Source organism: Hermetia illucens, chromosome 4 (assembly GCF_905115235.1).
Source record: "Hermetia illucens chromosome 4, iHerIll2.2.curated.20191125, whole genome shotgun sequence".
In the NCBI taxonomy this organism is placed as follows: Eukaryota; Metazoa; Arthropoda; class Insecta; order Diptera; family Stratiomyidae; genus Hermetia; species Hermetia illucens.
In genome coordinates this window covers 11242337-11265310 of record NC_051852.1, presented here as the reverse complement: position 1 = coordinate 11265310, position 22974 = coordinate 11242337, and the positions used below count along the sequence as shown (strand labels likewise).

Below are 22974 nucleotides of genomic sequence, written 5' to 3'. Positions count from 1 at the left end.
ACCTCCCACCCAAGCAGATCATGTTGAGGGTAACACTGATAAATTTGCAGCTTTCGAAGTGTGTCTCGGGATGGTTATCTATATGTACACAGCTGCGGTGCGTCCAATCCTAACGTAGAACGAAGCTTGATAGGATTCAAAGAACCACGTGTGCAGGTGCTACCTGAATTCTGCAGATCTGTTCGGCAAATGATCTCAATGTACTCCTGCATCTCCTACCCCTAGACCTCCACATTAAATTCGTTGTAGCGTGCAGTGCTATCCGGATGCAGGGCAGCGAAGCCCTACGGTCATAGAAACACCCTAGACGAAGTACCTCGGAAAATCTGAGCATTCCCCACGGACTATGCCACACACAAGCTGAACTTCACGAGAAACTTTGTTGTGGACTTTCTAACAAGGGAACAGTGGAAGACCGGCGGCGTGTTGCAAGACTATGACACTGTGTTCTTCACCGAGGGATCAAAAATGGTATGTGGAATCGATGGTGGGGCTTTCTCAAATACACACAGTATATCCGAGTCATGTGGTCTCCCAGGTTTCGCTAGTGTATTCCAAGCGGAAGTACTAGCGATACTGGAAATCTGAGGATTCTACTCAGCGACGATATCCTCCAGGTGGGTGGGGCAATGCAGAAACGCGCTGAACAGTCTGGGCGGCACGCTCAAAGTCACCTTCCTCTGGGTTCCCGGTCATAGAAACGTAAAGGGGAATGAGCGGACAAATAGATTGGCCAGGCGGGGCTCTGCTCTTGCCCGTCCTTCGGCGGGTAGACTCGGTGTCTTGCTGGCGGAATTTATTTGCACTACTTAGCAGTCGCGTACATTAGATGGCGAAGTGCCAAGTCAAGAAGGATTTGGCCCGCTTATAACAAAATCCGATCACGAGAGCGTCTGTGCCAGACGCATGCAAATGCATACAAGATTACGCGGTCTGCACGGGATACTGGCCCATAGGGGACCATGCCGCCAGGCCCGGCATACGCTACAATTCGCATCGCCGAAGCTGCGGAGAAGAGAAGATGCACTTGATAAGAAGATGATCTCATGCACTTTCTTTACGATTGCCCAGCTCTAGCGAGAGCCAGGCTACGGCCACTTGGTAAAATATTCTATGAGGGCCACAGAGAGATATGTAGTTGCAGGGTGGAAGAGCTACTTTCCTTCGTGAATGCTACGGGTTGGCTTTGAAGATCTGAACCAGCTGGACGCTGCCTCCCTGCTCTCATAACAGTTGTCACGATTTTTGTAGCATCAAAACGTCGCTAATTGGGCTCCTCGGGGCACTGATGCCTACCTGTCCATTAGTCCTTTTAGGATGTCCCACTGTCAAAAGCTTCCTCCTGATGTTATGGTGGGTACAGGAGAATCGAGAGCGGAAACCAACCTCTATTTTCTGTCGGGAAGGGGAGAAGGAGCTACGTCGCAGAGATCGCAGGGGTCATATGGAAAAGACCCTGCAAAGATCAGGGTGCAATTTCACGGGGCATTATACTATTAAATATCGTGGTGAAATGTTTCCGCATCCTCTTAAGCTACTTGTTACCGTCCATGTGGAATTAATTATTTATTTATTTATTTATTTAATTAACGGACAACAAACAGAGAGAATTCCAATTAATTATTGTCCTCAGGAGGAGGAGGAGAAAGCAAAAAACTTATGCTACGTTTAAAACTACTTAAAGTAGGGAAGTTAAAAGGACCAAACTGTTTTGCATTATAATTTCGGCAAAGCCTGGGAATCGGGGAATGAAAATAGACTTCGAGCTCTGCGAAGGGCACGTTGAAAATATCTGCGTTACGTGTGTTATAAGACGCAGGACGGCAGGTGATCTCGTCAGCGGCGGAGCAGTCCATCAGACCCGAGGAAAGTTTAAAGAATGTGCATTGATCCAGATAGGATCTACGCTGTTGTAGGAAGGGAAGGTTTAGAAAGCGGAGGCGGGAGGGGTAATCCACACGAGGGAAGCTTTTCTTAAAAAAGAGGGAACGGGTGAATTTACGTTGCACATTTTCAAGGGTAAGACAATCACAGTTATGGGAGGGTGACCAGATCACGGAGCAATACTGGAGGGTATTCCTTACGAGGGAATTGAAGAGAGCTAAAGAGGGTTTTATGGAGTCAAAATCAGAGGAGGAGCGAAGAATAAAGCCTGACAATTTTACTGCTCGATTGATGACATCGAGGCAATGGGTGTCAAAGCGGAGCTTATTGTCGAAAGTGACTCCGAGGTCTTGAGTGGAATTTAAGCAGGATAAGGAATGTCCGTCAAGCGAGTAGGAGAAAGAAGTGGGTGAGGATTTTAGGGAGTAGCACATAGAGTGATACTTTCTGACGTTTAGCGCTAAACCATTAGTCGAGCATCAACGAACCAGAGTGTCCAGGTTATTCTGAAGGGAAACACAGTCCATAGGCGACGATATAGCGGAAAACAGCTTAAGTTCGTCGGCATAGAGCTAACAGGGACAAGTAAGGAGGGGAGGAAGGTCGTTAATAAAAAATAAAAATAGCATGGTGAGACTTTTCGAGCGAAACGGTTTTTGTAAGCTGTAATAGGCTCTGTTGGCTGCCAACAACTGTGGCCGGATTTCATCATCGTAGCTGTTATCGGTTGCGATTTTCGACCCTAGATAGGGAAAATTTTCAACGGTCTCAAAGCTGTAGTCTCCTATCTTCATTGTTTTCGTTTGATCAGTGCGATTCGATGTTGTTGGTTCTTTATTCTTTTGCGCTGACGCTGCCACAATGTACTTTGTCTTGCCTTCATAAATGCGCAGCCCAAGATCTCGCGTCGCCTGCTCGATCTGGATGAGGGTAGACTGTGCATCTCGGGTTGTTCTTCCAATAATATCAATATCCTCAGCGTAGGCCAGTAATTGGGTGGACTTGAAGAGGATGGCGCCTCTTGCATTGACGTCTGCATCGCGAATCACTTTTTCCAGGGCCAGGTTAAAGAAAACGCATGATAGGAAATCTGTTGTTGATGTTGAATCCTTCTGGTTTTATCTAGTCTCGCACATTGATACCGAATTCCCTCATGGCCGTGTACAGTTTTATCCTGCCTATGCGGTAATAGGCGGCCTTGAAGTCGATGATAAGATGGTGCAACTGATGTCCATATTTCAACAGTTTTTTCATCGCTTGGCGCAGAGAGAAAATCTGATCTGTTGCTGATTTGCCTGGACTGAAGATTCTTTGATATGGTAGATGGTACTCAGCAACGTGATACCTCTGTAATTGCTGTACTGGTGTAGTTGGTCGCCTTCATATTTAAACAATTGACCTGTAATTCCATCCTCCTGGCGACTTGTAGATTTTAAGCCGATGGATTGCATGGACTGTTTCTTCCAACCTTCGTGTTGGCGGCATTTGTCTATCGTCTCCAGTTGGCGGGACCTTCAATTCACTGATATTTTGGTTGTTGAGCAGTTCATCAAAATACTCAACGCATCCCTCCAATATGCCAATTTTGTCGGAAATCAGTTTTCCCTCTTTTCTTGGTAGAATGAGCATCGAGGTGTGTGTAGCTTGATCCTGCTGGCTTGTTGGTAAAACTTCAAACTTCAAATCTCACTGGTGGCATCGGATGCCAGTCGACTCAGCTGGGTATGAGTACCAGAGTCAAATCAAGGTAATAATCTCTGGCGAGCGCGATGCTGACCACATTGCCTCCTACAGTGTACTACTGTAGTCTACCGTTACGGTCTTGAATGAGGTGCTCTAACACACTTCAAGGTCCTGATCCAATATGGATTGTTGCGCCAATGATTATTATTATATTAACGTTCGCGGCTCTACAGAAGAGACTGCAGGGTCGGAGAAGGATTTGAGTGGAAAGACTTCCAGGTTTTGAAATCTTTGTGCGTTTTGTTGCATTTTCCCAGTAGTTTGGAAAACATCTGATTTTTGAAATTCCATTGAAGATATGGCGCTGCAGTTTAAGGGTTTTCACTGGCAGCTTTTTAACCAGGAAAGAAAGTAAACCTTGGGGCCCTTTTAGGATTGACTTTTCACTAAGGAAACTTTTAATTTGTTTAAAGGATGTTCGCAGATGACTCGGTCTGCAGTTGGTTGGACATCTGGGAAGTTCAAGTGGGGTTGGGGCTCGATTGATCTAAATTCTTATTTGCAGCTGCTCTGGCTTTGTCCTCAATTATTTTAGCCAAATCCCCGGTGAGAGTTCTTAACGGAGACTTTATAAGCGTTCATCTATGAATAGACACTGAACTGAGAAGTGAATAGGGCCTAGAAAATCGTTGAATATTGTTGAACCTGAGACCAGAAAAGATCAGGAAGGATTTTGTGTGGTGGCATAATCCCGTCTACATCCTGATCCTGATCAGTTATTTTAGTAACTTTGTTTTCATTCTACTGTGAATTATATTATCTCACCTTGAATTTAGCACTCCCATATTGTGTCAATAACGAGGCAATGTTCAAACTTCTAAGTAAAATACAGCAGGTCGAAATACCGGAAGCTGAACGCTTCGTATATAAAGGTTTTGTATCCATATTGCTTGAGAAATTTCTTATGCACGTTTTTCCATTCATACATAACTAAAAACTTGAAATGTTCCTTGATATACCTAACTCCGCCATTTATATGAGTTCACTTTATTTAATAATGACGTCATACACATCTTTCATTGCGATATTTTCACCTTCCATGACTTTGTTAATAATAGTTGTATTTTTCCAAACTTTCCAAATTTGTTTATTATATTATCACGTATGGTACCGAATTTTGTACTTCTAGGATGAACTTCCGGGTAAATTTCTAAAACTTTATTTGAGCAGAGATGTATTTTGAGGCCTAGTTTTTGTATAGATGCATCAATGGGGTTTATTTTCAGATTTCTCGGTTGGAATTTTCCAACCTTCGACCTGTTACACTTTTCGGGGTATACACTTTGAGCCCTAACTTCCCTAAATTGCACCCAATATTATAAATAAAATCAGTTTCGAAAAGTACTAATCGAGCCCTTTGATACTCGACATGACCATATTCTGTGAAAAAAATGTACTCCCTCCTTGCATATGTATTGGAAGTTCTCCTTAAATTCAGCGTAAAATGGGGAGACTTACTGTAAAAGGATTCATAGACCACATGTTCCAACCAAATTTCGTGACAATAGGCTTAGCCGTTTCCGAATAAATTGGGTGTGTCAGATGGACTGACAGACATTGAATCGATTCCAATAAGAATTTGTTTCACATAAAACCTTGAAAATGACAACTTTCTAATAACAACCAACTAACGAAGAAAAGGACAAGACATTTAACTTCTCAGGCTGGAAAGGGAATGAAGCCAAAAAATTCACTTGCGGCATGTAGCTCTTCAACAAAAGTTAATCCCACATTCTTCTAATGTGTAACCCGTGCTTTCATTCTATCAGAAGATTTAGGAGAACTTCTTTGATTTACCAATAGAAAATTTGCAAAAGGATCTTCTATGTTGCTGTAAATTTCAAAAGTGAACTATCTAACCAGCCGCCCACGGTAAAATGAATTAAAAGCAACAATCTTTCAGGTGACTCCCCACCCGGCTATATTCGAAGGATTCGATGTAGAGTTTGCATCTCTACCTACTTGAATAAACTTCCTTAATTGGGGTCGAATTTAATTAATATCGCCATAGTCTCTTAAATGCCCATCAGGGGTGTTAGGTAGGATGAAATGCAAACCCCAAGCAAGGACCCAGAATAGACCCCGGTGGGACGCCAGAAGAGGGGGGGAAGGAGCGGGAAGTACAGCCGTCAAAAGAGACGCGGCAGGATCGGTTGGAAAGGTAAGAGGCAAGCCATAAAACAAGTGGTATGGGAACGTTTAGGGACGAAAGTTTGGATAGAAGTATCTTGTGATTTACAGTGTCGAAGGGTTTCGCGAAGTCAGTGTAAATGGTATGCACTTCTTGCCGTGAATTTAGACATTTGGCGACAAAGTTGGTAAAGTCAAGCAGGTTGGAGTGCAGTGGACCTACGTTTAACGAAGCCGTGTTGTTCTTTCACTATGTGTTGGCCAAAGTGGGCGGACAACCAGTCGCTGACATATCTTTCCAGGATTTTGGAACAGGAGGAGAGGAGGGAAATGGGGCGGTAATTCTCGGCAAGCGAACGATCGCCACTTTTGTGAATGGGGATAATGAGAGCCTCTTTCCACAAGCTGGGAAAATGATTCTCTTCAAGGCTTTTGTTGAAAATAAGAGACAGGGGAAGGGAGAAGGGAGCTCTTGTCCGGACCATGGGAAGATGTCACAACCTGCAAATGCGCCAATCGTAACTTTTCCGAAGGCATGGAATAGAGTTTTTCACTTTCAGCAGAGAGCCTGCATCATATTTACCACGGGCGCTAGATTTTCTCAATATTAGGCGCTAAAATCACAACCAACCAAGAAAAGGCATGACACTTTCCTTTCAATTTAACTTTATTATTGTAGTAAAATTAACAAGCAAAAATGTTGTGTTCAAACTCATTTCAATGGATATTTACATATGTGAAAAAAAACTTTGCAGTTACTTACATTTACAATTAAACTATATGCGAGCTATCTTAACTTAACTCATTATGTAAAGTTATACCTCTAGGTATGGTAATTTATGACTCTATATACATACATCTCTCTTTCTTCAAATTTAAATGATACATTCAACCAATTAGAAAAAAGCTAGAACATTCATGCTAGCAGACAGAAAATGGGCCAACTTACATCTAATCTTGTTAGAAATATCTTTTATAAAAAGGAGAATATTTCCAGAAATTAATATGAATTATTATTAATGACGATCGAAAGCTTTGCTCTACATTTGTCAATAATCCTTGCTCATAGTTCCTAATCCGAAACTTAACCATGTTTAGCGTGATGAGAGAAATTATCTTTTCGGCTTAGGAAGTACTTCATCAATCGTCATAACACCTATAAGTCCGATAAAGTTAGGTAATTTGAAGGTGCATTTACTCGGCAACCAAGAACCCACCCAGTTTAACACAGACAATAATTTTTAGAATACAATCCCCCTAAGAACTAGGTTGTGACCAATAAAAAATATTCATAAAAACACTCACCCAAGTGCAATATTTAAAAATTGATAAATGCAGGCAAACTATTATGCATCTAATTGCCCGACAAATTTTGGAAGTCAAACATTAGGCTTGGAGTGTAGCTTTGAATTGGGCATGATTGCAATCAAGATCAAAGTTGGTGGGTATCCTAGTTGGATGTTTAGTAGAGGATTTTTCATTGTAAAGAGAATCAATCCAACTGTCATCTTCTAGCAAACCTCTCCTTCGAGATCCTTCATTTCAATGTCCGTTCCAACTGGTTCCGTAACAGCGACAGGTAAAACGGAACAATCATTGCTTGAAATTTCATTCCCCTCTACAATTCCCAGGGAAACTCCATTGCATCCCGAATCAGCAGTGATTACAGCATCAGTTACAACACCAGCTGAATCATAGTCACCGAGAATGGTTTCATTCACTTCTGCAAGTTCTGTATCCACCTCCGACGCCATTGCATTGTCAGCCATTTCACTGTTGGCATCCAACGATGTTATAATCAAAAAACCGTCAGTTTCCGTCGTTTCCATTGGTTCTGGCAAATCCGACTCGTTAATTGGAAGATCGGGCTTCAACGGCGAATCAGATGACTTGAGAAATTGTGGACCACTTTGTATCGAGTCCGACGATATCGTTTCGGGCAGTTCTGATGTATTAGATGCAGATGACGTGATGGCACTTTCTAGTAGTTCAGATGTCGAATCCGAAAGTATTGTCGTGACTTCATTCGATTCAAGTACTGAGTCAACAATCGAATCAGTCACGCTGTGGAATATTCTTTCCGTGGCCGATTCAGTTAGCGAGTTTACCTCGTCGGGTAGAAACGTGTTGTGTGATTTACTTTGATTGGATTGACTGGCTAAGGGAAGGGATTCAGTTTTTTTATTCCCCACTGACTGAAATGCGCGAATCGAGGTTGATGTTTGACTCGCGTCACTTGATTCAATCTCCATAACTTTCGCTGGTGTAGTTTCTTTGGGGTTAGATTTTCTCACTGTGTCTTTAGAGTTTGAACAGTTTGAGTTGTCATCTTCAGACCAAACAAGAGATGAGATGGGATTCGTAGCATCTAAATGCACTGGAGCCTTAGGGACAGATTTTTGATCACATTTCTGTGATTCAGTGGGTATTCCATCGCTTACTTCTTCGATAGTCGCCGCGGACTCATCTTGTTTGACTAACTCGTCCCCCTGACTGGTATCACTGATTTGGTTATTGGAGGTATCACAAATGTTATTAGTTTCACGGGGACCGGGCGGGGGTTGATTTTCCTTCTTCACATCCAGAACAGCTGGTAAAACATCCTTTTCGCCCGCACTTGACTCACTATTGCCAATAATTTTCACCATTGGTACTGAATCTTGAGGAATTCCCAAACTTCCAACACAGGCGTCCTTCTCAACTTTCACTCGTACCAAGGAAGGATCAATTTCAACGCCAGCAACATTAGCTCCAACCAAACTCGACATTTTTGTGGCGTCATCAACCCCAATGTGAACTCCTGAATTTTTTACATCCCCCTGTTCTGATTTCGGAATAATAAACTCAGGAATTATCATTTCTGGCGACGGAGGCTTGTTATCGAAAGAGTTTTCCGGCAATGCGGCAACTGTAAAATATCCGCCATTAGCCTCGACACTAGTCTGATCTTGTTCGGTGGAAGAGGCGAGCATGTTACAAATCATAAAGGACATGTCATCCTGCGCCTCCTCCTCCAAGGAAGACTCAAGCGTTTGTGAATACTCGTTCATCTCGTAGAGTGTTTGCTCAATTTTCAACATATTCACTGTCTGATAAGTGCCTTCTGGAATTTCGGCTGTGTTCGCTGAAAATCCGTGCTCCGTATGCATATGACGCAACAAGGGTTCAATATGCAACTGAATGTAGAAGCAGAGAAGACATACGTATGCATCGATCCTCCTCGCTTCAGGATCAAGTTCATTAATGACTACGACCTCAGCGTGTTTCTCTGTACACTCGATGTTAACATGACGATTCATTTGTTGCCGGCATGATCGACGGACTTTGCATGCAGAGCACTCGAATCCGTACTCCCCCGTGTGACGAGTATAGTGCTCCCACCAGTTTCTCATCGACAAACAATGCTCCACTTGACAGAAGAAGCAATAAGCCACGTATGTGCTTACGGAGCCCTTACTAGCGGAAAGAAACGCAAAACTCATCGTCTCCGATTGAAGTTTCATCACATCACTCTTCGTAATTCGCGATACGTAATTTTCCCTGTCGCGATGACTGTTCACGTAATGGGAAACGCCAGATTTCCGTCCAATTTTCTCATGACAAATCAGACATCTGGACAGGTACTGACTGCGGCAGTGATACGCACGAATAATATTCTTCGCAAAATTTTCCTTGGTGGTATCCAACTCCGGTGGAGGTTCACAATCATCATCATCGTCATCACCTCGATAATTTCCACTTCTCAGTCGTCCCGCGGAAGAAAGACTATCGTCCAAGCTTTCAGTCTCTTGCTCAGCATCAGCAGCAGATTCGGGATTATTCTCATCAGCCTTTGGGTTGTTACTGCCAGTTTCGTCATCGCTCTGTTGAACTGCTTGTTTCTTAGACCGAGGTGCAAGTTTCGCCTTTTTAGCCGGTGGCTGCCCCTTTTTCGAGCTCCTCTCCGGCTTAAGAGCTTTCGCAATAGAAGCTTGTGCAGCCTGGATGAATGTCTCATCATCAATGCTTCCCTCCAGTTGGAGATATTTCTTGCAACGAGACTTGCTTGCGCGCTGCAGAGACCTTCTTCGCGATTGTCCATCCCCTTGGTCCTCAGAAGCATCTTCTGAATCTGATATGTACTCATGCGGCACATAATTCTCATCATCGTCGTCATCATCATCACTTGGACGCTTTCTGCGTCGCGATTGCTTCGGCGGCGTCGGTACCGGATCAGGCGAAGCAGGTCTCGTTGTCATAGGAGCGAGTAAGTCGTCATTCGGAACCAAAAGTGGTGATGTCGCCCTCGAAGTCAATGCTTTCCGGGCAACTGGAACAGGTGAAGGTTTCGGGGAAGGTGCCGATGCTATTGCAAATGCCGAGGATGATGCAGACGGCAAAGATTTCACTGGAGACGAAGAAGGTGTTGATGCTTTACTAGAATTCATCGCTTTCCTCGGTACAATATTATCAGCTATAGACGCAACTTTCTGAATAACAGGGAGGCGATTGGTAGGTTTTGGTTGAGCTTTCGTGGCTTCCGGGACTAGTTTAGTTGGTAATCTATCTTCATGTTGATGGGCCAAACTAAACACTTTATACCCAATCACACTTATCGCTGAACCATAAAAGAAAACCTGTCGCATAACGAACTGCAATTTCTCGGGATAGACTTTAATTCGGTGGCAAAAAGGACTCGGTGCAGGCAGGCTAGAATCATTGACAGGCTCACTACAGTATGTCTGAATGATCCTCTTAATCTGTTTGTATCTTTCGGGTCGTACACACATTTGTAACTTCTGCAGGCACAAATTCACACGATTCTTCTCGAACAGCAAATTATTAACGAACTTCTCCAAATATGCCCGAACGGTCTTATTATACTTGCGAGGAACTGTGTGAACGGCTTGGTATTCATTGGCCTTCACGATTTCAAATAGATTCTTCTCAACCTCACGCCGCCTTTCGTAGTGTTGCTGCAGAGTGCTTATCGACTGCACGGAAGATATAGTAAACATGGGCTTATCAGTAAGGGGTTTCGGGGAAGGCATTTTCAATTGACCATTGGGTTCAAAATTCTTTCTGGGCTTAGTTTTGCTTTCATCATCCGAGTCTGAGTCCAGAAGATCAATCGTTGCGATTTTCGGTATTTCAAGGTGAAGAGGATCTGCGGAAGGTTCTGGCAATGGTGTTGTAATTGGTTTGGAAGAGTTTGCCTTGAAGAAAACTGCCTGGGGTCGTTTAAGGACCTGAGTCGGATTAATTGGTCTCAATGAAGGTGGTTCCGTTTTTTCTGTCTTCGATGATGGCCCGTCGTTACTGTCGTCTGATGTCAAATCTACTACATCCGATTTGGAGGACTTTTCTTCAACTGGAAGTGATGTGGAAGGTGCTTCCATTGCCTAGGAGGACAAACCAGGTAACAATCAAGGCAACTGTAATTGTAGAAATGACATTACCTTATTTGATTCCTGAAGCATCTGGAGAATTTTATCGGAATCGGGCACATGTGATGATGGATAATTTACCTACCAAAGGAAAGATTAGATTGAGAGTAAATTAAAACCGAGTTAATAACTAAACAAAGTCAAAAGCAGATGCATTTATCAAATTAGAGAAAATACCCCTTAAGACGAACCCTTTTAGAACAACTATACAAAATCTCGCCACCTCACATTATTCAAAAGCAAGTAAATGTCAGTGAAGTACATTCTTTCTACGAACTGTAGATTTGTGGAGGAGTGATACCAACCCCAAGCTGATGTACGGCATGCCATCGGCCGGAAAGAGCGCGGCCGGCCATGAGGACGATAAAAAACCTTTTATTAATCGGCGCACTGGCAAGGAGATAGCACAGTTCCGCCAGCAGGTACGAATCAATGCTGCAGCCCTAACCTCGTTGTCAGGGCAGCTGAACAGGTTCAAGGACTTTTCACAAACAAAATTCCGACCCGCATTCTGGTTGTATCTCTCCAGTCCAACCAAAACTCCATGGCTTCCTTAGACTTGCACGCAATCGCAGTGCCGCCCGCTCGTTTCTTGTGGATTGTACATGGTCACAAATGAATCTTTTATTCAGTTCCGCCCGCTTGACCTCTAGGGCGTGCGAAAAGCTCTACTTTTCAAGTGAGCAAGCAGCTGAACTCTGAATATCCTAAGCGGACCATCGGAACTTGGCGAGATCCAATATCCATTGTGCGGAAAATGTGACTACTCACTTGCATTGTTCGCTTGTCTTATAACGACCTCGCATACGCCTACCCCAGCCCCAAGCAGATTCAGTGTCCGTCCATCCATCGCACTCGTCGCCGACGTGCTGAACGAGTGTTCCTACGCCCAACTGAAAAACCAACTCATCAGACGTCTGTTGATAAGCCAAGACACGCTGAATCTCTTACAGACGGATCTAAAGTTTGGCGACCTCACGTCCAGTCAGCTGAACTGGAAATTAGCCAGCTGGGTGGGGGCAAGGTTGGCTCGGTGCTCCTAAAATCCTTGTGGCTTCACCGACTGAAGGGCACGCAAGCCAACCCAGCATGTACCGACGTCGCTCCCCTGGAAGTGTTGGCCGCGACTGTAGACTAGATACCCGAGGTGCACGCGCGCCCCGTGGAAGCGGAAGTGTCTCTCGAGTCTGCCGACGTGACGTTACTGCGGAGGCAATTGGTCACGCTTACGGCCAACGTGGGCTCTTTGCGTTCGCGAACTCATTCGACGGCCACCTTGAGACATGGACGTTCGTGAAGCCACACGCCACGGTCTGAATCGAACTCCGGCGTGTGGTGGTAACAACACACGTAAGTTTGCAAATCAGGCCACGAAATGTATCAGGACAAGCAATTTTCTCGCGATCCAAAAAAAACTGAGTTTGCTGGGGGATATCGCGACGTCTTTCCGAATTGCAGTAACACAACCTTACAGTGTACGGCCCTCTCGATAGGCGCAATTATCTGATAGACATGGGCGCATAAGTCTCAGTCCTCCAGGTTTCCAGACTCAACAAGCTATTTCCTCAGCAGCTGAAATTAGAGGCAGCAAACCCCACGCCCATCGTCTTGGTTTGCATCCGATCTTTTCGTGGTGCTTCATTTTGGCTGATATCAGTGTCCCCATATTAGACACGGACTTCCTCACTATGGTCTGCTGGTAGATGTGCAGCATAGATCTCTGATAGACCCCAAAACCACAAAAATTTCAAAGTGCTGGTACAACTCGCTGGAAGAAGCCACAACAGTGTCACAGGCGACCCAAATAATACCAAAGCACATCATCGAGCTTCGATCAAGTAAGAGAGTGCGAGACAAAAAGGGGGAATCAACAGGCACCAAAAAGGAAAAAAATGGGTATTGACCAGTCCAACAAACGGAACTAAAGGTTCAGAAGGTCTCAAAGTGCCCAAAGTAAGAATGTCGGCTAGCCAAGCGAAACCAAAGGAAAATAAAAACGGTGGTTGGACTAAGGTCGTGAACAAAAAAGAAACAAGAAACCAAAGGTGCGAATTCGCCCCGAGACAATTGAAACCTCCAGCAAAGGAAATCTAACGTATATGGAGGTGAAATCTGACAAAAGAGTGTTCTTTCTATCGTTTTTGAGGACATTGCCGATCACATTCGCACCCTCCTCCAAAAATTCGCAACATTACTAAGGAATGTAGTATCCCTCGGCTAGTTAAGCATGATCTTCAGCATCACATCAACACTACTTACTGATTCCCCAATCCTCTCGAAGGTGCGTCCTCTACCACCACTGAAGCTTACTGTTGCGCGGAAAGAGCTACTTAAGCAGGACATATGCAGACCTTCCAAAAGTACTTGATCATTTCGACTCTATTTGATCGCCAAGCTCAATGGCGAATGGAGACTTTGTGGAAATTATAGGCGGCTGAATGCTAAGACGATTGCTGACCGATACCCCATTCCATTCATCCAAGACTTTGCGTATTATTTGGAAAACTGTCATGTTTTCCCGACCTTGGTTCTCGTAAAGGCTTACCATCAAATCCATGTAGCTCCCGAGGATATTCCAAAGACAGCAATTTGTACACCTTACATCACTAAACGCCCTCCTGTCTTTTCCTAAAACCAAAGATTCACGAGAGGTTATGTGATCTCCAGAAACCGTTCAATCGTTTGAAACCACCAAGAAACAGCTGGTAAACGCTACATTTTTGGCATTCCCTCAAGAAGATGCACCTCTAGCCGTGTTCATCGATGCCACAGACACCGCAGTAGCCGCTGCTCTTCACCAAAAGGTGAATCCGTTGAGTTTCATTTCAAAACATTCGAATCCTCACAGAAATGTCAAGCGATGACGGCTTTACGGTTTCTTACCAGGGCAGAGGCAAATCGTCAGACGCTGCCTCACTCGCTCCCAGGGCAGAAGTGAGGTAGGGTCTGACGATTTGCCTCTGCCCTGGTAAGAAACCGTAAAGCCGTCATCGCTTGACATTTCTGTGAAGTTTGGGTGCAAGCTCTAAGCAAGGGGTCCGTGGACCAGGAAAGAGGGAGTAAGTTGCTCCCCATTTGGTCCGGTCCAGACTTAGGACCCCATCATTCTAAAAATAGTCGAATCCTGCTCAAGGGAATTACAGCGGCTATGATCATGAATTACTGGCCACGTATCTGGGTATCAAACACTTCCGATATTCCCTTGAAGGCTGGCCGTTCACCTTGTCTTTTTGCCTTACGGCAAAAGTACGATAAAGCGTCCTCTCGCCAACTTCTGCACTTGGCCTGCATCAACCAGTTCACATCGGACATTCAACATATTATATGTCTGGTAAAAACAATTTAGTCGCTGACGCTTTGTCTCGGATCTCCGAGATCAACATCCCACCCGCAGTCGATTTAACGGCAATCGTTGTCCCCCAGAAGAATGACGCAATTTTTCAAAGGCTCGAAATAAAAGTTCAGGGAATTCCTTATCTTCGACTCACCTTTCTCTATCTGATGCGAGATCTCCGACCTGGCAGGCCCTTTACGAGAATCGCATGGCTTCAAGTAATGCCTCACGATCATTGATCAGTTTACGCGATGACCTGAGACAATAACTTCTAAAAGACATTACAGCACAGTGATGAGCTGGGGCTCTCTGTCGAGAGTGAATTCCGTGCTTTGATGTCCTACCGGTTATTATTACAGACCAGAGAATGCCATTCGAATCGGCTCTTTTTTCGAAGCTGGGAAAGCTCCTAGGTTTCAAAAGCTGGCAGACCACTGCCCACTACCCACAGTACAAAAGGATGTGTGTGAGCCACCAATATGACGTGTGAAAATTCATCTTTTCGTCTTTTTCTTTTTGCTTGCTCTCCATATAGCCGCCCGCGACAAATTTGCTCTCAATCCTGCTGATCTAGTGTACGGGAAGAACCGCTCTTCGGCGCCCTATTTCTCAACAAGAGGGACTATCTTAGAGAGAATGGATTGTTGTGCTTACTACTGGAGGCCGTCACCAAATCGCCGCTTCCATCATTTCATGGAATAGTTAGTACCCCGAAACAAGTTCAAAGTCTGCGCCAACGTCCGGGGAGGGCTGATGCCATCCGGCAGCCACTACAGCCACCATACGAGGGCCCCTATAAAGTCCTCGAACTTGGGAGCATTCGTTCAGACACTACAAGCAAGCCCAACACGGTCTCCTGAGACAGGGTGAAGCTTTTCTTCCCAGGGGTAAACGTCACGTCATCACGATAACGTTCGGAAATCGGGAGAAAAGAACAGCGATTATTTCATTGCACACTTGTGGTTTGCGCCGGTGACCGTACGATTCATGGAAAACGGGCCGCAAGAGCGACATTCGCACTATGTACGACGGCCGAATGTTGTGCATAATGTCAACATTCACGCGGTTATCTCTATATGCTGCATTCCTCAAACGTTTTCGCGGGAAAAAACATCGCGATATTCTCTATACTGCCCAAAAAGTAAAAGGAAATTGCAATAATCCAGCATGGTTAAGCTGACAGAAGGTTACAAACTGGTGTTCCGCCAACTGCCAGACTTGTTGCTCAAGGCGTTCAACGTTTGCTTGGAGGGCATTCTTCCTTGTCGCTGGAAGGTAGCAAAACTCGCGCGGATCAGCAAGTGAAAAGGAGACTCAGAGCTGCCGTTTGCATAGGTGCAGCATAAGTGCTCGAAAAGCTCATCAGGAATAAACTCGCTGAAGCGATCCGAGCTGCCAGAGACTTATCCCCAAGGCATTTCGGGTTCAGAGCAAGCAGATCCACGATGGATGCTGCTATGGAGGTCTTGGACGACAAAGAAGGATGTAGGACACATCGGGGGTAACACAGGGATCCATCCTCGGGCCGGACCTCTGGAACGCTACCTATGATAGTTTACTTAAATTCGAAATGCCAGAAGAATCACGCCTGGTCGATTATGCAGATGCTGTCGCGGCGCTTATTGCTAAACGCACTGTCGAAAAGACCCAAAGCAGACTCGGCATATTGATGCGACGGGCAAACGGATGAATGACTGGCCGTCGCTTCAACCTTGCGCTGGAAAAAACCAAAGTAGTTATCCTGACTAAAAAGAGAATTCCAACCTTGTGACCCATCTTCTTTTTCTTCAGCCTTTGTCCCGTTCACAAGTGGGGTCAACTCGTCGTGATCGGTTTCACCATTTGGCTCTATCGAATGCCTGATCCGGATGCAATATCGAGGATTTTAAATCTCCATCCATCGTATCAAGCCACCGTTGTTTCGGCCTGCCTTTTGGTCGTTTACAATCGACTTCGATGTTCAGACCAATTTTGACAAGTGAATTCCCGTTAGCACGAATTGCGTGACCATACCATCGAAGACGCCTCTCTCGCAACTTTTCCACGATCGGTGCACTCCATAACGATCGCGAATATCCTCATTTCGGATGTGATCAAAACTTGTGAAGCCAATAGTCTAACGTAACATTTTCGTCTCCATTACCGCAAGACGCCGTTCATTGTCTTTTATAGTCAGAACCATAGTCAACACTCAGAACCATAGAGGGCGATAGGACGGACGACATTGCGGTAAATTTTAGATTTGAGATGTTCGTTGATACGTTGATCACAGAGGACACCAGTTATTGAACGCCACTTCATCTAGGTTGCGTTTTTGTGTGAAGCAATTTCATAACGCAGTTCTCCATTGACTGATAGCGTTGACCCGAGGTATTTAAATCGCTCAGTTCTGGGCAGATCACTGCCGCTGACAGTGATTGTGCCTGTTTCATGGGGAACGATTGTCAAAAATTCAGTTTTGTTTAGATTCAATCTGAGACCATGTTGCATGAGGCGATCATTCCATTTTTGGACAAGTTGCTCGAGATAATTTTTGCTATCAGATGCTAGGAAAACATCATCTGCATAAAGCAGTGTATAGGGCGCTGGACGTAGGATGTCTTGTGTGACGGTGTCCATAATAAGAACAAAGAGGAGTGGTCCCGTATCGTTCGGCGAGTCGATAATCAAGTCGAAACCAACGGTAAAATACCTCGGGCTGACTCCTGACTCAAAGATTAGCTTTTTTGAGCAAATCAAAGCAGCAGCGAACAAGGCTGCAGCTCGAGTTTCGGCGTTAAGTAGGCTAATGGCAAACATTGGGGTCCTACGTCTAGCAGGTGACGTCTCCTGGTGAGTTCAACGAAGTTTGTCCTGCTATACGGTGCAGAGGTATGGGCTAACGCTCTTAGCAAGGCGGTATATCGTAAGCGTCTCGCGCTAGTGACGGGGAGCTTTGCGGGTGGTGTCTGCGTATCGCACTGTCTCTGAACCGGCCGTGATAGTAATCGCGGAAGTGATTCCCGTTGTGCTTCTTGCTAAGAAGCGTCAAGCCATATACAAGCGCAAGGAGGTGGTTGCTCGTGAAGAAGGGCAACGCATCCTAGACGAGTGGCAACTCTCTTGGAAAAATGAAACTAGAGGCGAATGGATTGCACGGCTTATCGACAACTTAGGTCCGTAGCTGGACTATTTCCTTACCCAGTCCAGGCATGGAGGTTTTCAGTCTTACCTGGACAAGACTGGAAAGGCACGATCTCCGGATTGTGTGTTTTGCAACGGAATTGTGGACGACGCCCATCGACTTTTTTTTCTTATAGAATTTGGAATGGGATTCGTCAGCAGCTCTATTTAAGCACAGGGGATCTCTCTCCAGACAATATTTTCCAGGAGATGCTGAGGGATGCTGACAGGCGGAGCCGTGTTGCGCATTACGTCCGGATCCTTCTCGTTTCAAAGAAGATAGAGCTTGATCGTTGGAGGAGCCGGATGGCAGGGGATTCCTTGAACTGACAGTTCCCTCCCTCCTCTCCCCTCTCGCTGGTGAAACGAATTTCCTGTTTTGGAGGCTCCTCATGTTTTAGCGTGTTATTCTTAGAGCTGTTGCACTTTTTACACTTTGTCCGTGGAATGTAATTTGATGATGGATTCGATATTAAAACCACTCGACAAGTTGAAAAGAAGACAGAACAATGCGATACATCGGCACTCGCCAGTGGTGGGAACCAGAAGGAAGTCGAAGTGCAACGCGCCGGCCTCTTGCCAGGCCGCTAGCTTTGTCGGCGGCAGTTCAATGTGTCAACGGAGATGTTCTCCCCACCGGCATTGTATCCGGAGTTTCTTGCCTCCGATGTGCCGCCACATAGTCATTCCAACCGACAGCTTTGTACTCAATAACGACGTGGATGAACGCAGTAAGCGCCCCGCTGGCGATTATCAAAAATGGAATCTTATTCGCGCTGCGTCAATCGAGGGAGATTTTGGCTCTACTACGCGAGCGCTTTTTAGGTTAGACGCGTGCAAAATGCGTGTAGGATTATGGCGATCTGCACATGTCACTGGTCAATAGGGGCCATACCGCCAGACTTGGAGAGGGGAGAGAAACCCTTAGACACTTCCCTGGCGCCAGGCTGCAAACACTAGGTTAACAATTCTTTGGAGACTTCAAAGAGGTCTCTAGTTGCAGAGTGCAGGAGCTGCCATCCTTGATATATACTACGGACTAACTCTGAAAATCCGAACCAGCCGGCTTCGTTCCCTTTGCCTTTCCCACAGCAGTCGTGGTGGGTTCCTCGAAGCAGCTACTGATACCTACCTATCCTACAACGTAGTAGAGTAGAATCACAAATTTTCTCACCGATTTCGCTACATCGAGCTCCTCAGGAATACTTCCAGCTACATCCGACAGCTCCGATGGCTTTTCTTCCTAATGAAAGAGAATAAAAATCAAATCAAGGGACCCTCTTTCATCCACAATAACTACCGTCTCCAATGCTATTGAATTTGTAAGCTCCTCGTCAATTTCCATATCAGATTCTCCGCCGCCTGCATCGCTGCCTTTTGCTGTTCCATTAGGAAGCGATTCATCCTGTTTCTCTGGCTGCGTATCTTTCGCGTTGTTTTCTATTAAATCCGAATTGCTTTCGAGTTTGGGGTCTTCGGATACTAATTCTTCCTTAGATGGATCAGAAGAGTCCGCAGATGGTAATGGTTGCGAGTCTTCTGCAATTTCATTGGATTTTGCTTCCTCCAAGATACTTTTCAAGACAGGTCCTTTTGCTGCTGATTCCTGGGAAGTCAACTGTTATTTACTGCCCCCATTTGAAAGAAATTTCGTCATTTACCTCATTTGCCGTGCCTCCTTCTTGGTTGACGCCACCAAGATACGAAATTATCGAGAAGTTCGTTTTGCCAACGTCTCCTTCGGTACGACTCAGCTGCGGGGACTCATTGCTTTTAGTTGCTGCCGTTTCTGACTCGGTATTCGTCACTAAATCCGAGGCGACTTGTGAGTTCTAAGGAAAACAAGGCATAATTTCATCAACTGCAAACTTTTAGGGGAATTTTCTTACATTCTCCTCCTGAGCGGGAATATCGCAGCTGTTTCCATTAGTACTCGGCAGACTTCCATTGAAAAGGTTCTCTGCTTCCGGTCCGGAGTTTACCTGAACAAAAGGACTATACCGTAAACAATAGTGACTGAATTTGTCAAGCTGTTGAGTCTTACCTTATCCGGGCTTCCACTGCCACAGTTATCCCCAGAATTCTGGTCCTCTTCCTTCGCCTTTTCTGGAATGTCCGTCTGATCGCAGCTTCCGTCCGAATGTGTTGCTGTAATTGGCTAAAAGGGAGAGGGGGAATCAGTTATCAGTTGAAAGGGGACAAGTAGAACCGGCTTACCTCTTTGTTGTAAAATTTCATTAGGACCTCTTCGCAACGGTTGAGGGTTTCAAGTTTGATGCTGGAAAAGGCGGAAAGAGAATGGTCAGCAACCCAAGATTAGCTATCAAAGATTAAACACGAATACCTCAAGTCCTTCCTCGTCAGCATGTCCATGAGATACTGCATCTTCTTCACTTGCCCTTCCTTCTCTTTGTTCTTCTCAAGATTTTCGATCAACCCCCTCAGGCAAGGGATGTATTTTTGCATTTCAGCGATTTTCTGTTGGACCTCCATCCTCGGTGTTTAGGCTGTAAAGACATAGACGTTCATTAAGGCTATTTCGATGGAAGTTAAGGAGCAGATGGACCATGGGAAGAGATGAAAGACTTGGAAGCAAATCTAAGACGATGGGTTGTTTCCCAGCACTTCATCCCATGTTAGGTCAATGTCAAGCCACAAATAGTTCACTACAGAACACCCGGGAAGGAGCATGATCCCCAGGGCAACCACAAACGGGAAAATCTTAACTCGTTCTTGGATTTAAGCGGCAAAAGGGCAGGTCAGATATGCAAACAATTGCAGTTGGGCATGCGCAGAGCCATGACCGACTTTCTTGTTAAATTGTAGTGATTGCAGGGATATAATGCCCTTCCTGATGTCAATACCGATCGGGGTTCCAAGCTACCCTCATTTTAGTCAAATATCAACTTCAGTCCAAGCCATTTCCTGGGCCATCGACCGGAAACTTCACTCAGAGTTCCACCCCTCATTCAACCTAACCAACTCCTCACATTCAATTCCAGCCAAAACCGAAAACAACTGTGAAACCCAGAAACACTCTCCCTCACCATCTAATTGCACTTTTCCGTACCTTGTCCTCTGATTTGCAGCAGCACAGGCCCCACGCCACAGTCTGCGGTTCCAAAACAAACAACAAAATCACGAACAACCCATCTAAGTTACTCCAACATTTCCAGCTCAATCGAAACCGAACGTTATCCCATTGCAGATTTGCAACGGAACTTCAAGCAGGGAAAAAGGACATTCGCGAGAATCCGAAAACATTCACCAGACACTTGGACAACTCCAAAAATTCCGTATACAAACACACCAACCACAATATGTCGTCCGGCGAGTTGTATGCGGCGAACCAGTGGAGTTTGACATTTCGTGAATGTTTTTTTCTTTTCAATTCGTTCCACTGGGCGAAATCGATTTCGCCGTGTGGTGCCGGTGCATTTAACGACGTCAGCGCCAATGCAACTGTGGGCGGTGATGGAGTCAGGTCGGACATTGATGAGCGGATGCAGATACTCTGAATCTTTTGCTTTAGTGAAGGAGGCCTCCAAGACGAGTTGAAGAATTGAAATTGTTATAGTCGTGAATCGCTAGAAGTAACTTTCTGCCTCAACAAGAAGGCTGGAAAACTAAAGGCCGACTGTACTGCCAACGTCTAAGGTAAGTGAACTCCAAACTATCAAGAATGGTTTACACAAATAAACCTATTTATCTGCACAGCTTTTTAAATAATGTTTAATGCGAAGAAAGCACATACAAATTTAAAGGAAACATTTTTAAATAATTATTCTGGAGCATATTCAGCCTTCGACTAAATAACTAACGTGTTGTACAGTTACCCCCAAAAGTAAGTATGCACAGCCGAAGGTAGCTTACTACTTAAAAAAAAAACGCTAATTGCAATAGTATGTTCGTGGTTGGGAAGAAGCCTATAGCCTATAATCATTCAGACCGTGGTGACACATTGTACTCCACTCCCCCATTTAGCGGAATATCCCGGATTCGTGTATGTATCCCAGAAGTTCCATTAGTGGATGTCAAGTAAATCTTGAGCTTTCCGCAAGCCTTCAATGCAACGCGATTCGTATTTCCGAGCCTAGGCACCATATAGTGGCAACCTCCTGATTTTTTTCAGATTTTTCAGTTGGGTAGTTTCTGAGAATGGCCCCCTTAAAGGAATGATCACTTTCAACCCCCCGCACTCCCCACCTTTCCAACAAATGTCAAAACTAAGACCGGCTGCGAAAAGTACTAACCGAGACCTTTAATTTGATACCCCACATGACTATATTTGATGAAAACAAAATGTACACCCCTTTTGCATGTATGGGGACCCCCCCCCCCTTTTATGCAACGTAAAAGGATCTAACTCGCCGTATGCGTGAGCATTCACAGTTCCCACCATTCCACCAAATTTAGTGTCAATAGCTGTGTTTACACAAAACCTTAAAAGGCTGATGCAAATCAACCTCAACCACTGCGAGTAAGCTCAACACTTACTGTCGCAAACTATTAGGGAGTCGAATGTGGACGTGGCGTTAATATCTGAACCGTACCAAAATTACGTTGGTGCCACGTGGGTGAAAGGCTTATCGGGAGACACGGCGATATGGGCATGTGTACAGCAAGACATCCAAGAAACAATTGCATTCCCAGGAGCCGACTTTGTAAGGTCAAAAGCCAGCGCCGTCCATATTTATAGCTGATATGCTCCTGGTCAAAGGGTAGTATAGGTCACAGGGCGAAACGTGGATTGGTACCCACGATGGAGCATAAAACCTGGGAAATGCCTGCTGAACCAACACCAACAGCTCTACTACCAAACCTTATCTCCACCTCGACGTGGTGAGCGCTGGGAGCTCTTTCGTAACGAAAAGCTGCAGACGGAGAAGGATGAAGGCGAGTCTCTCGCGCCTAAAAACGGGACAAACTGTACGGACTGGTCCTCCAGGTTGGGGGTTGGGTAGGGCTGACAACCCTACACGGAAAACCGATCTTACGGAGCCACGAAAGGAATAAGACTGACTAGGCTGACCCTGACCAATATGCGAGGCCAGATAAAAGCAGCAGGATCACTCTCAAGACCATTCGACATCAAAAACGGTCTACGACAAGGGGATGCGCTATCATGCGTCCTCTTTAACCTGGCCCTCGAGAAAGTGATCCGTGATGCTGAGGTAAATGCAAGAGGTACGATCCTCTTCAAGTCCACCAACTACTGGCCTATGCTGACGATATCGACATCATCGGAAGAACCACCCGAAACGTACAAACTGCCTTCATCCAGATCGAGCAGGC

General features: G+C 45.2%; 1 protein-coding gene across 1 annotated transcript; it reads right to left on the bottom strand.

Annotated features, from left to right (window-relative positions):
- Positions 1-6411: 6411 nt before the first annotated feature.
- LOC119654791 lies at positions 6412-21019 on the bottom strand. Its single transcript, XM_038060340.1, has 10 exons — positions 20750-21019; positions 20024-20186; positions 19897-19957; positions 19724-19837; positions 19569-19661; positions 19341-19511; positions 18980-19285; positions 18854-18922; positions 11196-11264; positions 6412-11138 (listed from the first exon to the last, which is right to left on the bottom strand). The coding sequence occupies exons 2-10, from the start codon at positions 20170-20172 to the stop codon at positions 7269-7271; spliced, it is 4902 nt and encodes a 1633-aa protein (XP_037916268.1). The 5' UTR covers positions 20173-20186; positions 20750-21019; the 3' UTR covers positions 6412-7268.
- Positions 21020-22974: the final 1955 nt, after the last annotated feature.

Bases quoted from the DNA above. Each gene is read 5' to 3' on its own strand.
- LOC119654791 (XM_038060340.1), bottom strand. From the start codon at position 20,172: ATGGAGGTCCAACAGAAAATCGCTGAAATGCAAAAATACATCCCTTGC. The intron at 11,265-18,853 runs GTGAGAAAATTT...TTCCTTTGGTAG, and splicing joins AGCTCGATGTAGCGAAATCG to GTAAATTATCCATCATCACA. The intron at 11,139-11,195 runs GTAATGTCATTT...TTGTCCTCCTAG, and splicing joins TGCTTCAGGAATCAAATAAG to GCAATGGAAGCACCTTCCAC.